Source organism: Chiloscyllium plagiosum, unplaced genomic scaffold (genome assembly GCF_037043375.1).
Source record: "Chiloscyllium plagiosum isolate Xiang-an unplaced genomic scaffold, Cpla_swu_hap1 HiC_scaffold_3, whole genome shotgun sequence".
NCBI classification, from domain to species: Eukaryota; Metazoa; Chordata; class Chondrichthyes; order Orectolobiformes; family Hemiscylliidae; genus Chiloscyllium; species Chiloscyllium plagiosum.
Genome location: NW_028270141.1, coordinates 3,461,088 through 3,476,572, shown reverse-complemented (window position 1 = coordinate 3,476,572; position 15,485 = coordinate 3,461,088). Strand labels below are relative to the sequence as shown.

The window sequence follows — 15,485 nt, the reverse complement described above, 5'->3', positions numbered from 1 at the left end:
CCTCACTGTCCACAACTCCACCTATCTTCGTATCATCTGCAAATTTACTGACCCACCCTTCGACTCCCTCATCTAAGTCATTAATAAAAATTACAAACAGCAGAGGACCCAGAACAGATCCCTGCGGAACTCCACTTGTAACTGGGCTCCAGGCTGAATATTTACCATCTACCACCACTCTCTGCCTTCGACCGGTTAGCCAGTTCTCTATCCAATTGGCCAAATTTCCCTCTATCCCATGCCTCCTGACTTTCCGCATAAGCCTACCATGGGGAACCTTATCAAATGCCTTACTAAAATCCATGTACACTACATCCACTGCTCTACCCTCATCCACATGCTTGGTCACCTCCTCGAAGAATTCAATAAGACTTGTAAGGCAAGACCTACCCTTCACAAATCCGTGCTGGGTGTCCCTAATCAAGCAGTGTCTTTCCAGATACTCATAAATCCTATCCCTCAGTACCCTTTCCATTACTTTGCCTACCACAGAAGTAAGACTAACAGGCCTGTAATTCCCGGGGTTATCCCTATTCCCTTTTTTGAACAGGGGCACAACATTCGCTACTCTCCAGTCCCCTGGTACCACCCCCGTTGCCAGTGAAGACGAGAAGATCATTGCCAACGGTACTGTAATTTCCTCTCTTGCTTCCCACATAATCCTAGGATATATCCCGTCAGGCCCGGGGGACTTGTCTATCCTCAAGTTGTTCAAAATGTCCAACACATCTTCCTTCCTAACAGGTATCTCTTCTAGCTTACCAGTCCATTTCACACTCTCCTCTTCTACAATACGGTCCCACTCGTTCGTAAATACTGAAGAGAAGTACTTGTTCAAGACCTCTCCTATCTCTTCCGACTCAATACACAGTCTCCCACTACTGTCCTTGATCGGACCTACCCTCGTTCTCGTCATTCTCAGGTTTCTCACATACGCATAAAATGCCTTGGGGTTATCCTTGATCCTATCCGCCAACGATTTTTCATGCCCTCTCTTAGCTCTCCTAATCCCTTTCTTCAGGTCCCTTCTGGCTATCCTGTATCCCTCCACTGCTCTGTCTGAATCCTGTTTCCTCAACCTTATGTAAGCCTCCTTTTTCCTCTTTACCAGACATTCAACCTCTCTCGTCAACCAAGGCTCCCTCACACGACCATTTCTTTCCTGCCTGATAGGTACATACATATCATGGACACGTCGTATCTGCTCTTTGAAAAAGTTCCACATTTCCACCACATCCTTCCCTGACAGCCTATGCTCCCAACGTATGCTCCTCAAATCCTGCCTTACAGCATCGTAATTTCCCTTCCCCCCCAATATAAAATCTACCTTGTTGTGCGCACCTATCTCTCTCCATAACCAAGGTGAAAGTCACAGAATTGTGGTCACCATCACCAAAATGTTCACCCACTAACAAGCCCACCACTTGTCCCGGTTCATTACCGAGTACCAAATCCAATATGGCCTCCCCTCTGGTTGGACAATCTACATACTGCGTTAGAAAAGCTTCCTGGACACACTGCACAAACACCGCCCCATCCAATCTACTTGATCTAAAGAGCTTCCAATGTTGTTGGAACCTTGTCGAAGGCCTTGCTAAAGTCCACGTAGAGATCTATCGCTCTACCTTCATCTATCTTCTTAATCACCTCTTCAAAAAGCTCAATCAAGTCTGTGAAACATGATTTCCCTTGCACAAAGCCATGCTGTCGCTGCCTAATCAATCTTGCTTTACCATCTAGAACTGTCTCTCAATCCCCTTCAACAACTTACTCACCAGAGATGTAAAGTCTGTGGTTCCCTGTTTTTTTTAAAAAAAAGGCACATTAGCCACCGCCCAGTCTTCCAGCACCTCATCCATGGCTGTTGATGATAAGTTTGTGGACCAGGCCTATTCCTTTCCATAACAATTTAAAAACTAATACAATTATCGTTACTCACCCACTAACACTTCAGCCACTTCCCCACTTCTTTTGCCCTATCTTCTATCCTTCCTATAGCAACTGCACCCCAGAACCAATTAATATTCCTAACTAATTTTATTTTCACCAGTTCTTATTATCTTATTGAAAGAAGTCAGCCTTTTTATTCTGACCTTGTGGTCCGTTACACAACTTCAACAGCAGTTTTCCCAAATTGAAAAAGCCTTACAAACAAATAGGCAAAGAAACATATCTGATAATTATATGGACTATGAAATATGCCCCTACCTGTGGCCCCCACCAAGTTACACCAACATGAAGACAGTAGTCACAGCAGACCTTAGGATCTGCTAGATCTCGACACTTTTTAAATGCTTCCAGAAGTGAATTCTCTTTATCTGGTAATGCATAACCAATTATTGTTGTTGTTCCTCCAACCAGAGCTGCCTATGGAAGAAAAAGATAAAAGTTTCAATATTATGCATGACTTATTTAGGAAAATAAAACCAATGTATTTAAAGCTGGCATTTTAACTATGACAATAAAATGCATGGTATCAAGAGGAAGTCCATATATTTAATAAAGATAAACTCTGTTATTAATGGAGACTCCTGAGGACTTAGTTTTTCACTAACATTTTCATAAGCTTTAAGACAAGTCTTTAAGCATTTTACTTTGCTTATGATATCTTTGAATTATGAAATGGAGTAAGATTTGGCATGAAGGACAACATTACTGCCAAACATTGACACATGTTCTTTGTTAAAATATTTTTTGACAAAAAAGTTAAATCATCCAGTAACTCAAAGCAAGCAACCATATCATAACAATGTCTTTGTGCTTGGAAGAAGAACAAGTATGTCAATACATAGTGACTTTGAAATAAAATATTACATTAGTAGGTAAGCATGAATCTGTGTTTTCCAGCATAACCTCTGGCTTCTTGTGATACAATGGTCATGTCCCTGCTTCTGAGTCAGAAATCCTTCGTTCTAATCGTAACTGCTCCAGAGCTCTGTAATGAACTCTTTGGACAGTCTGACTGAAAAAAAAACTCTGTACACCTGTAATTGTAAAGCCCATGATCCCAGATCCTTTAATAGTTTAATTAAAGTTATGCTGGCATTTTCCAGTCATTTTCAATATCTTCCCCAAATGTATCTGTACTCTTGCATAGTGTCTAATATTTTATGCCTTCACTGATTTTGCCTATTCCAATTCTTTCCGGTATGATCTATAAACCATTTTGAAATGTCTTACATAAAGAAACAATAATGTGGAGGAGCCAGTGTTGGGCTGAGGTGGACAAAGTTAAAAATCAGACAACACCAGGTTGTAATCCAACAGGTTTATTTGGAAGCATTAGCTTTTGGAGCACTGCTCCTTCATCGGATAGCTGTGGGACAGAATTATAAGACATATAACCTGGTGTTGTGAGATTTTTAATAAAGAAACAAATTAGATTATGAAATACGAATTAAAGCAAGTTTCATGTAGGATTCAAGTTTGTAACTTTTGAAACTCTCGAATATCATCTGTCAAGGAAGCAACTGAAGTGAAATCATTATTACTTTTTGCCTGTAGAAGTAGTCATTTTGCAGAAAAATGGCTAATATCGCTGTATTAATAAACAGCAGTAATTGTGAGGGTTATTTACAGAATTGGAAGAAGAGCTAACATTTTTAATTTTGGGGCAAGAACTAAATTATTTAAAATTGCCCTTTCAAATATATTTTTACTAACCACCTATGCATACATTACATCAATTTATTTTCTTACAATATTACAAGCTTAAATAGTTATGTGCCATCTTTAATGTCTGGGCAAAGTGGCTCTTTATGTGTATCATATGTAGTGGTCCCAGTTGTTATGGGGTAATGCCCAGTTGATGTCAGTACTGAACAAGTTAGATCCCTGACAAGAAATTGGCTGGATAGTTTTTTTTTAATGTTAGCGACTGAAGTGATATTTATTCAAAAGCACAAAACATTGCAATCTTTGTTTAACAATAAAAACATTTATTGTGACAGAAATTAAGATAAACAAGAAAATAAACCCTATTCCCAGATAACAGATTCAAAGGTTTTTAAACACACAGTAGAAATAACCCAAGTAATTTTAACAGATTGAATAGAATCAGCAGCTTTGTATCAGAACCTTAACACCCTAGTATAGCTTATAAACATCGTTGCGATTCTAAGAATATCTAGCACTTATTCTCCAGTGAGACCCAGTCCAGCTCAATTGCAAGGGAAACAGAGAGACACACTCTTTCTTCAAAACTTTGATGAGCTAGAAGGTATTAAATTTTCAGTTAATATGTTGTAACAGCAGATACAATTTTTCCAGTGCTACATTATCTCTGATGCAGCTTCAATTCCTTTTAGCAAGTTTTGAAAAGATTTGTAGCTCAAGTTGACTGTCTGGATGCAAGTTTGCTCACTGTGCTGGAAGATTGGTTTTCAGACATTTCAGATGTGTCTGATGCAGGGGAGAGTGGCTAGGGTTTCTGTTCGTGAAAATGACTGCCAGACTACTCAGACCTCTTGGCATCATGGTAGCCCACAAATCCACCAACACACTAAAACAACAGCTAATGAACTTCAAAGACCCTATATACACAACTAATGTCATTTACAAAATAGCTTGCAAGAACTGTAATAAACATTACATTGGACAAACAGGCAGAAAATTAGCCACCAGATACATGAACACCAACTAGCCATAAAAAGACTTGACCCACTCTCACTAGTACCCTTACATACAGATGAGGAAGGACACCACTTCGACTGGGACAACACATCCATCCCAGGACAAGCCAAACAAGGTTCTAGATTAGAGTGGTGCTGGAAAAGCACAGCAGTTTAGGCAGCATCCAAGGAGCAGGAAAATCGACGTTTTGGGCAAAAGCCCTTCATCCGGAATAGAGGCTGATGAAGGGCTTTTGCCCGAAACGTCGGTTTTCCTGCTCGTCGGATGCTGCCTGAAGTGCTGTGCTTTGCCAGCACCACTCTAATCTAGAATCTGGTTTCCAGCATCTGCAGTCCTTGTTTTTACCAAGCCAAACAAGGATACAAGGCATTCCAACTGGAACTCTACCAACAAACACACCTACTGGACCCCATTTCCCATCCTGTGAGAAAAAAAAACATGAAATGATGTCACTGCAGCAAATTACATCACCACAGCAAATGATATCACCAACTCAAGGAAACCTAAACACTAACACCAGCGCTTCGCTGGAGGCTTACTGATGATGTTATCTAGTATGGTGACAAAACGTTTGAAATCGAACCTTCCAGCTCAGTGAGCAAACTTACTTCAATTCCTTTTCTTTAAACTAAAACCTTAAAGCTTAATTTCACATCTTTTCTGCCAACTATATCGCAGCATTCTGGTATGGGATTAAGAATGAGTTCTTATCTTAAGATAACTTAACTACTTTAAACTACTTCACTTATGAACTCTGCTTAGCACATTACTCCATGGAAAGACTTCTCAGCACTTTGGAACTTGATACATGTTTCTCTCCTGATTTACTTTACAGCATGGATATATAAAAAACAAGAACAGCTTGCAAAGATTTCCCTCAAGCCCTCTGAGTAGTTCTGTGGGGAAACTAGGTATATTTATCTTACTTTGAATTATGGGCATTGTGGTTTTTAAAAGCTAATTATTAATTGCAAACAGAGACAAACCCATAACTTAGAATTCCAACAATTCAAACTTGCTGTAATGATATTAACATATATGTAACATATAAATTTACGGTTTCAAACATGTTACACATTCTCTTTTCTACTTCTCCACAGCCTAGGGAATTAATCTGTAAAATTTGTAACATCGATAGAGAGACAGCAGGGTACTTGAAATTGGAATGGGATTATGCATTTCTCTCCCTGCCATCTAATTCATCATTATTTCCACAAAGACAAAACAAAACCAAAAACTCCGGACATATTTTTGTATACAGTGTAAAAGCAAATGTGAAATGCTGACATTCTTGGATTCATAAATAAATAAAGCAGATTAGAACTTGTCAATAAATTAAGTAGATTTGTATCAAACATTACATTAAAACTGCATAATATTAGACATCAACACAGACTTACAATTAAGGTTTGTATTATTAAGATAATTTTCCTGTTGGACTTCATATTAAAGCTTTATTTGTACAAAGATAAATGTAACTGCATGATTAATAAATATTTGTTGTGGTCAAACATGCTGAAATGCTCAATGCAACTTATATACATATACAGGTTGACATTACCAGCGGTCCCTTCAGTATGATGTTACTATTCACACCATAATTCCTCTTGGGCCCCACCTAATATTTTGCATGGAACCAACACCAAACAACAGAAGAACTGGGTGTTTATTCAAAAGACTTGTAGAACTTTAGTGATGCAGAGCTATTTTTAACTATTCAAACCCTGTCACTGAATTCAAACATATTATACAAGGTATTTTAACTACTGCCATAACATTGTCATTGTGCTCTGAAAATGTAAAGGTTTCCTTTTAAACTTTTACAATAAAAAAACCTCATATATGCGATTACTAACTATAAAATAATGCACCAAATAAGTGCAATCCTCAAAACAGGTCATGTTTTTCCACTTTTCATTTTAAGTATGGACCAAACTGTAGAACAATAAAATATACAATAACTGAAATGATTAACATGTCAATTCCATCATAATTGTCAATTTCTTCTTAAAGAAATTTAAATATCCTTCATTCAAGATTAAGATGCTGTACTGTTAGTATTTTACTTTGATCAGACTTCAGTGTACTCTGTATTTGTAGCTATTGGATGTTAGAATTTAAGAACATCAAGTTTGTCTTACACCGATGTATTATTATTTCTTCATATCTGTTCACAATAAAGCCAATGAAAAGATTATGTGGAGAAAAATAAAGCAACAAAATCGGTTTTCTTCACTGGTTACAGTGCTGTTACACTTGAAGTAAACACAAACTCTAGAAAAAAATATGATACTACACTTCAGATTGGATGCCATGCACAATGTCTCTCATTTCAACTAGTATTACAAAAATCTCGTCCTCTCGTCTGAAAAGTGTCGTTAACAACAGCCGCCAACTGTCAATGGGCAAAACTTTCAGCACCATTTATCGGACAGTTCCCTTAGCTTTATTACGCTACAAGGTAAAAACAATGACTGCAGATGCTGGAAACCAGATTCTGGATCAGTGGTGCTGGAAGAGCACAGCAATTCAGGCAGCATCCGAGGACAGGCAAAATCGACGTTTCGGGCAAAAGCCCTTCATCAAGAATAATTTATTACGCTACACCCTATTACTGTAATCCAGAACGATGCTTGCTTTTGAAACAACAGCCAAAGCAGACTTTTTTTAAAAACAGAATCCCTACAGCATGGAAGCAGCATCGGCCCAACAAGTCCAAATCGACCCTCCGAAGAGTAACCCTCCCAGACCCATTCCCCTACTATACATTTACCCCTGACTAATGAGCCTAACCTACACATCCCTGAACCCTATGGGCCATGTGAACAACTTCAGAGCCCCCACTGATTTTAAATCTTTCCAAAAAATTAGGGACCAACGAGGAATGCGCATTTGTTTATGTAACTGCCAGAAGCGGGTTTAATCTGCCTATCCCCAGAACAGGGCCGCCAGGGCTGGAGAGCTACTAGCACACTGACTGCCCGCATCCTTCTCCCATGTTAGCCTAACTGCCGAAAACAGAATGTGACTTGGAGGTGCCGGTGTTGGACTGGGGTGGACAAAGTTAAAAGTCAGACAACACCAGGTTATAATCCAATAGGTTTATTTGGAAGCACTAGGTTTTGAAGCGCCATAACCACCTGATGAAGGAGCGGCGGTGGGAAAACAGAATAGTGTGGAAATGCCAGAATCAGGTCCTGCCCGCCACCTTCAGAAGGCTTCCAACTCAGCAAATTCCAGGCTTTGATACTCTTATTCAAGTCTGTGGTACAAGTGCGTTGGACTTCTCATTATCGCACTACTATCGATGTGAAGGAAATTTATGCTCATTGTCAGATATTCAGTGAGCCGTGCCTTCCTGCAACCACGTGCTATATTTCCCGTTAGCAGAATCAGCGCTTCCCATGAACCAGAACCTTCACCTGCCCGATTATGCAAAAACTTCACTATATTTAATGGATCTTGTGTAACACTTGTGTTCCGTACATTTTGGAGGAGAAAGTGAGGTCTGCAGATGCTGGAGATCAGAGCTGAAAATGTGTTGCTGGAAAAGCGGAAAAGATTCCTGAAGAAGGGCTTATGCCCGAAACGTCGATTCTCCTGTTCCCTGGATGCTGCCTGACCTGCTGCGCTTTTCCAGAAACACATTTTCAGTTCCGTACATTTTGGTTTTCTTCAAACCTGATCGGATACACGCGGCACTTGATTTCTGAAAATATGGTAAAAAGGTAAGCATTTTAAAAACTAATTCAAGTACAAGGTGGTAGACTCTGTCAGGTCCGAATCTCTCAGAGCCACACTATGACTTTTTTACCCATCCACTTCACAGGTCTAGATGTTCCCTTAGCCTTTGAACAGCCTAGAATGTATGTGAGTACACCTCCTGTTAAGTCTTATTTCTATAAAACTGCAGGTGCTGGAGATCTGAAATAAAAATAGAAATGCTCAGCCGGTCTTGCAATGTTTGTGAAGAGAAATTTGCATGTCCTTGGATTTGGTGGTGGAGGTAGCCCGACTTGCATGTCCTTGGTGGATTGGGAGGGCTATTTAATTAGCATAATTAGTCACCCTTTGTTAACAAAGAGACTGAAACCTGATGGTCTTCTAATGCAGTGGCAATGTCCCTTACTCTGGGCCAAAATGTCTGGGTTAAAGCCTCACTTCAGAATGTGCTGGTCACTAAAGTGCGTCACAATGTGTCAAAACAGGTTGATTTGTAAAAGAAAACCAGAGAGCTGATAAAATAGCACAACATTCTCTCATTTATTTACAAATAATCTCTCCTCTGCTCGCATCAAGCAGCATTGCAATAAAGATATTCTTTATCAGTCCATAATCATTTCATAGAAGTGACAAATGCCACCACACCCCTACATGCCCCACCCCCACTCCCTTTACCCAGTCAACTAAAACTTACAGGGACATAATGTTTCACTGCATAATTTACCTGCACAACATACCTCAAACTTTAACTTGAAGTAATTACTGGAGCACTTGCATCCTCAGCTTCATTTTTTTAAAAAGCATGAAATGAAAATCAAACAATGGAGTTGCAGATTTCCAACAAAATAGCAAAAACTTGATTTTTAAACATCTCTGCTGGGAGAAGCTCATTATGAAGAATTCAGTTCTTTATTTGTGGTGAAGGAAGAGAGTGGGAATATCAACTTGTTGCGCTTGGAAAACACACAACAGCTAAGCAGGGATGGAAGTCGTGGTAATTATAGCAATCTCTAGCACAGCCAAAACTTTATTTTTAAATTGCACATTTTTAACTCATCCTCATTACACCAACGATTTAGCTAATTAGTATCAGCTGTCAAGAAGTTAAATAACCAATTCATATCTTTTCATTCTGGATTTGTATGGATACAGGATGTAATAGAATGACAAGGGGTGAGGTCCTCATCTGACTTCTTACTAACAGAAAACAATATCAATCTCAGCTGCCTTGACAAGAGGGGAAACATCCAAGACCTATACATTCCTGCATTCCCCAATGATTACTTTAGAGCAATACTGACCTCAAACAGATCAAAAGGTGGCCAAATAAAGGTGGTTGGATCTTAACTGATGTATATTTGCCTGGTTAGAAACATAATGTTTTAATTCTGGGCTTGAAGCCAAAATACGAAAAACATTTATTCTTCCTCATCTAACATTTCAACTCTTAAAAGATTTTCTTTAATGTCTAGTCTAAGGCAATTCTATGACATTATGACATCTCTGCCTCTAATACAAATAAATAGTGCACCTGTAACATTCAAATAAAAGCAAAATACTATAGAAACTAGAAATCCAAAATAAAAATAGAAAGTAATGCAGAATGTCAGGAGGTCTGGCAACAATTGTGTAGACAGAAATGGAGATGTTCAGATTCAAAATATTAACTGTTTCTCAGAGCCTGACCTGAATTTTGCCAGCAATTTCTGTTTTTATTTCAGTTTTCCAGCACCCACATTTTAATTTCAAGCTTCTCTAGCAGTTTGTCAGCAAATAAACAATGTTACTAGTGATATAGAAGCAGTCTTCTAGCATCAGGGAAATGTCACAAACAGAACCAGTTGAAAATACAACTTTGTACCAATTTATTGTATTTTAAAGATAAAATATAATGTTGTTGACTGGATATGAAATATGTTTATTGTGATTATAGCCAGTATAGAAACAAATATGAGAAATATATTAACAGGATTAATGATTTTTCTATGCCTGAATAAGACTAATTTCCTATTCATTATGCAATTCACAAATTTATTTTAAAAAGCTGGTATTTTGGTGATTGATTATTTTCTATGTGAAAACTGAAAATGAATACCTTTGGTAAGGGCAAAAGTGTGCCTAATCCAGTACAATTTACTGTTGTAGAAATACACTTGATTGACCTTATTTTGTTGCCATCACCATCGCCAATAAGAAAGGCCAAAGAAAATCAAGATGCTAACATTATACAGCCCAAAAATCTTTCCATGACAACATAAATGTTCTGATTAGCTGAATAAACATGACAATTTCATATGCCCACTATTGATCTTTACTGGAATCCTAAGTGACAAAACTGACAAAAACAATTTAGTAGAATTGAAACATTTGTCCTCCAGTAAATTGCTATAAGGGGTTTTTGGAAAAGCTCAAAAAGACTAAGTGTAAACTGTGTATTGTGATGACATCATAATCTACTTAAGATGGCATTGCAGCCCTGCTTAGCATTCATTTTACTTTCTGGCAGCCTCCTACAAAGCAAACATAAGAATATTATGAATTGTTGAATGTAGCCTACAAGATGTTTTTATGAATTGAATTGATCTATAATTTTAATACCAATAATGTGCTCAAATTAAGTGAGGGGATGAGTGGTAAATCATTTTTCCCCATCATACCTACTTTGAAAAGCAGCATCTGGCTAGGGGAATTTCATGCTCTGGTTGGCAGACAAATCCTGGCCAAGTTACTGAACTGTGACAATATGGCAAAACAAAACAGTTGGCTGATATTTATCCCCCTCATATCAGCAAATGCATACCAGATCATTTTGTTGTAGAACATTCCTTTGAGAATACATGGGTTGACAATTGCACTGTGTTGTTTCTGGTATTTCAATAACTGTACGTGCTCCAGTTTCTGCCATCTACCACAAAAAACAATGAACAATCCAGACATTCCAACAAATGACTGGCTAAATTGAGAGCTGAAACAAATGTCCTTGATTAAATAGCTTTGAAGTATTTTATCACTTAAGGAATGATAAAATTAACTAAGAAAGCCCAATTTTACAATTATTAGATTATTCTAACAAGTAAAGGTACAACTTGTGGTCATCTAAATAAATTTTGTTGCCTAAATGAATTTTAATAAGTCAGAACACACAAAATAGTTCAGATTGGCACCATGGATTTTATCTCATATTAAACGTGAGTGAATGTTTTGCAACAAAATGAACTGGTATGCTTCCTCCATTGGATAATATGGAAATAGTTTTGCTGAGAATTCTTTACCCTCGGGCAAAGGTTAGTTGTGAAAGTGGAAGATTTGGAGATCAACCCATTTCGCTATAATAATATCCAGCCAATAACAGCATTATTAGAGACCTTCCAGTCAGCTGTCAATTACTTTTTAAAGTAGAAAATGGCAGAACATGCTACAATTTTGCTTCATCCTCATCATAAATAATTTTGCAATAGTCATTGTTAGGATTGCTGATGATTGACATAAACAAAATTACTTTGAAATTACGTATGTGAACAGTGCACCTTCAGTAAAACTCTTTACTGCATCCTCTAATCATATACATCTTTATATGGTAAAACTTGCACAAATCTATCAACATTTTCCCTATTCAACAATATGAAAACCAATCCATAACTATACTACATATCTTTGGTCATTCATACTTCAGATTAACAACTGCATATTGATCAGAAAATAAAGGCTGCTGCTCTATACTTGTGTCTAATTTCCCTGCTATATCCTTTGCTGGGAAGGTAAATTGGGTAAGGTATATAGTGGCTGCCAATTTCCTGCCCCAACTTGAATGTTTTATTGTAAAAACTCAACAGGTCCAGCAGCATCTGTGAAGAGAAATCAGGGTTAACGTTTCAGGTCCCGTGACCTTTCCTCAGAACCGCACCCAAAACATTAACTCTGATGTTTCTTCACAGATGGTGCCAGACCTCCCGAGCTTTTTCAGCAATTTCTGTGTATGTTTCTGATTTTCAGCTACGCAGTTCTTTCGTTTTTTTATTGCATGTTTTACCCACTATTTTGATGTAAGAATTTTGTCACTTTGTATAACTGGGCCTGAACTCACAATCTAATGCTGGCTGTTTAAGTGCTGAGTATCAGGACTACTTGACACTCAATTTAAACTGCCATGGTGGAGGGCTTTTGCCCGAAACGTCGATTTTCCAGCTCCTCGGATGCTGCCTGAACTGCTGTGCTTTTCCTGCACCACTCTAATCTAGACTCTGGTTTCCAGCATCTGCAGTCCTTGTTTTTACCATAGTGGAGGGATGACAAATTTAAACACTATTAGTACTTTTGGCACAGGCTGCAGAAGAGCAATGCAGTTTTGCAATTTGCTGTGAAAAACTGTACTAATATTAACAAGCTTGTCTTTTGTTAGCTTATCAAAGTTGAATTATTGGTGGACTTGTGCAAGCGGTATTCTGATAAAAAGCTCTTTTAGAAATTTAAATTATAACTTATATCATATGCTGATTAAACACTATGTCCCACGTAGGATATAAAACAGATATTTTTATTGTATGTCCAGCCTTTATTTTTTGTTTCGGTGTTGTCACCACAATCATGTTATTATCTGAAATTTCTCCTAACATTGCAAACTATTTCAAAGGAAGGTAAACTCAAAAGGGTGATTCATAATTCATCCCTAATAACAATACTCCAATTCAAAGGTCCCAATATTCATCATTAACCTAAAGAAATTGCCTTAGATTAAGAATGTGCAACATTGGTTTAATAAGGAATTGGAATCCCTTGTTAAATGGAAGAGGGCGGCCTACGTAAAGATGAGGCGTAAAGGTTCAATTGGGGCGATTGAGAGTTATAAGGTAGCCAGGAAGGACCTGAAGAGAGAGCTAAGAGCAGCAAGGAGGGGACATGAAAGGTCCTTAGTTGGTAGGATTAGGGAAAACCCTAAGGCTTTCTATCGGTATGTCAGGAATAAAAGAATGGCTAGGGTAGGAATAGGTCCAGTCAAGGATAGTAGTGGGAAGTTGCGTGGAGGCTGAAGAAATTGGGGAGACACTGAATGAATACTTTTCCTCAGTATTCACTCAGGAACAGGACATTGTTGCCGATGTGAATACGGCACAATTAAGTAGAATTAATGGCTTTGAGGTATGTAGGGAAGAGGTGTTGGAAATTCTGGAAAGGGTGAAAATAGATAAGTCCCCTGGGCCTGATGGCATTTATCCTAGGATTCTCTGGGAAGCAAGGGAGGAGATTGCAGAGCCATTGGCCTTGATTTTTATGTCCTCATTGTCTACAGGAGTAGTGCCAGGAGACTGGAGGCTAGCAAATGTGGTTCCCTTGTTCAAGAAGGGATAACCCTAGTAACTATAGGCTGGTGAGTCTCACTTCTGTTGTGGGCAAAGTCTTAGAGAGAATTGTAAGGGATAGGATTTATGGTCATCTGGATAGGAATAATGTGATCAAGGATAGTCAGCATGGTTTTGTGAAGGGCAGGTCGTGTCTCACAAACCTTATTGAATTCTTTGAGAAGGTGACTAAGGAGATGGACGAGGGGAAAGCGGTAGATGTGGTGTATATGGGTTTTAGTAAGGCATTTGATAAGGTTCCCCATGATAGGCTACTTCAAAAAATACGGAGGTATGGCATTGAGGGTGAGTTGGAGGTTTGGATTAGGAATTGGCTGGCTGAAAGAAGACAGAGGGTAGTAGTTGATGGTAAAGGTTCATCTTGGAGTGCCATAACTAGCGGTGTTCCGCAAGGATCTGTTTTGGGACCATTGCTGTTTGTCATTTTTATAAATGACCTGGAGGAGGGGCTAGAAGGTTGGGTGAGCAAGTTTGCGGATGATACGAAAGTCGGTGGAGTTGTTGACAGTGAGGAAGGATGCGGCAGGTTACCCAGCTGGATATAGATAAGCTGAAGAGCTGGGCAGAAAGGTGGCAAATGGAGTTCAATGTAGCTAAGTGTGAGATGATTCACTTTGGTAAGAGTAACAAAAAGATGGGGTACTGGGCTAATGGTCGGATACTTGGTAGTGTGGATGAGCAGAGGGATCTTGGTGTCCATGTACACAGATCTTTGAAAGTTGCCACCCAGATAAATAGTGCAGTGAAGAAGGCATATGGCGTACTGGCTTTTATTGGTAGAGGAATTGAGTTCTGGAGTACTGAGGTCATGTTGCAGTTGTATAAGACTCTGGTGCGGCCGCATCTGGAGTATTGTGTGCAGTTTTGGTCGCCATATTATAGGAAGGATGTGGAGGCACTGGAACGGGTGCAGAGGAGGTTTACCAGGATGTTGCCTGGTATGGTAGGAAGATCGTATGAGGAAATGCTGAGGCACTTGCGGTTGTTTTCATTGGAGAAAAGAAGGTTTAGGGGTGACTTGATAGAGATGTACAAGATGATTAGGGGTTTAGATAGGGTTGACCGTGAGAACCTTTTTCCACGTATGGAGTCAGCTATTACGAGGGGGCATAGCTTTAAATTAAGGGGGGGTAGGTATAGGACAGATGTTAGGGGTAGGTTCTTTACTCAGCGAGTCGTGAGTTCATGGAATGCCCTGCCAGTAGCAGTGGTGGACGCTCCCTCTTTATGGGCATTTAAGCGGACATTGGATAGGCATATGGAGGATAGTGGGCTAGTGTAGGTTAGATGGGCTTGGATCGGCGCAACATCGAGGGCCAAAGGGCCTGTACTGCGCTGTGTTCTATGTTCTAAATAATGCTCTAAGTAGTGATTTTATCCTTAATAAGATAAACACAGATGAGGATCTGAACATCACAGAGATGCAACTCATTCAACCATCCGAAAGTAAGAATTTTAAAAAAAGTAGTGCAAATGACCAGTCCAAGCGGTTAAAAAGCCTTTGCTGTAGAAAAACAAATTTCTCCAACTGCAAAAAAACCAGTCACATATATGCAAAAGCTGTTCAAGTTAGTTACGCAAACATACATAAGGTAAAAATATTGGTCATATTAATACGTCCACACAGGTGCCAATTATGAATGCAGTATTGTATTCCTATGCTCAGCGCTTTAGAAACTGTGAACTTTCCCAGTCAGATTTAGACTTCAATCCGAAATCAGCAGTGTCAGGCGGGAGGTCTTCGTGGGGAAAGAAGCATTGTTCACATCCCCT

General features: G+C 38.9%; 1 protein-coding gene across 1 annotated transcript in view; it reads right to left on the bottom strand.

The window, feature by feature from the left end:
- Positions 1-15,485, bottom strand: part of LOC122540420 (dihydropyrimidinase-related protein 5) — a 65,175-nt gene that overhangs the window by 49,035 nt on the left and 655 nt on the right. Inside the window, exon 2 of the mRNA XM_043676164.2 lies at positions 2,209-2,367. Coding sequence (XP_043532099.2) covers positions 2,209-2,367 — 159 coding nt within the window. The remainder of the gene's footprint in view (positions 1-2,208; positions 2,368-15,485) is intronic.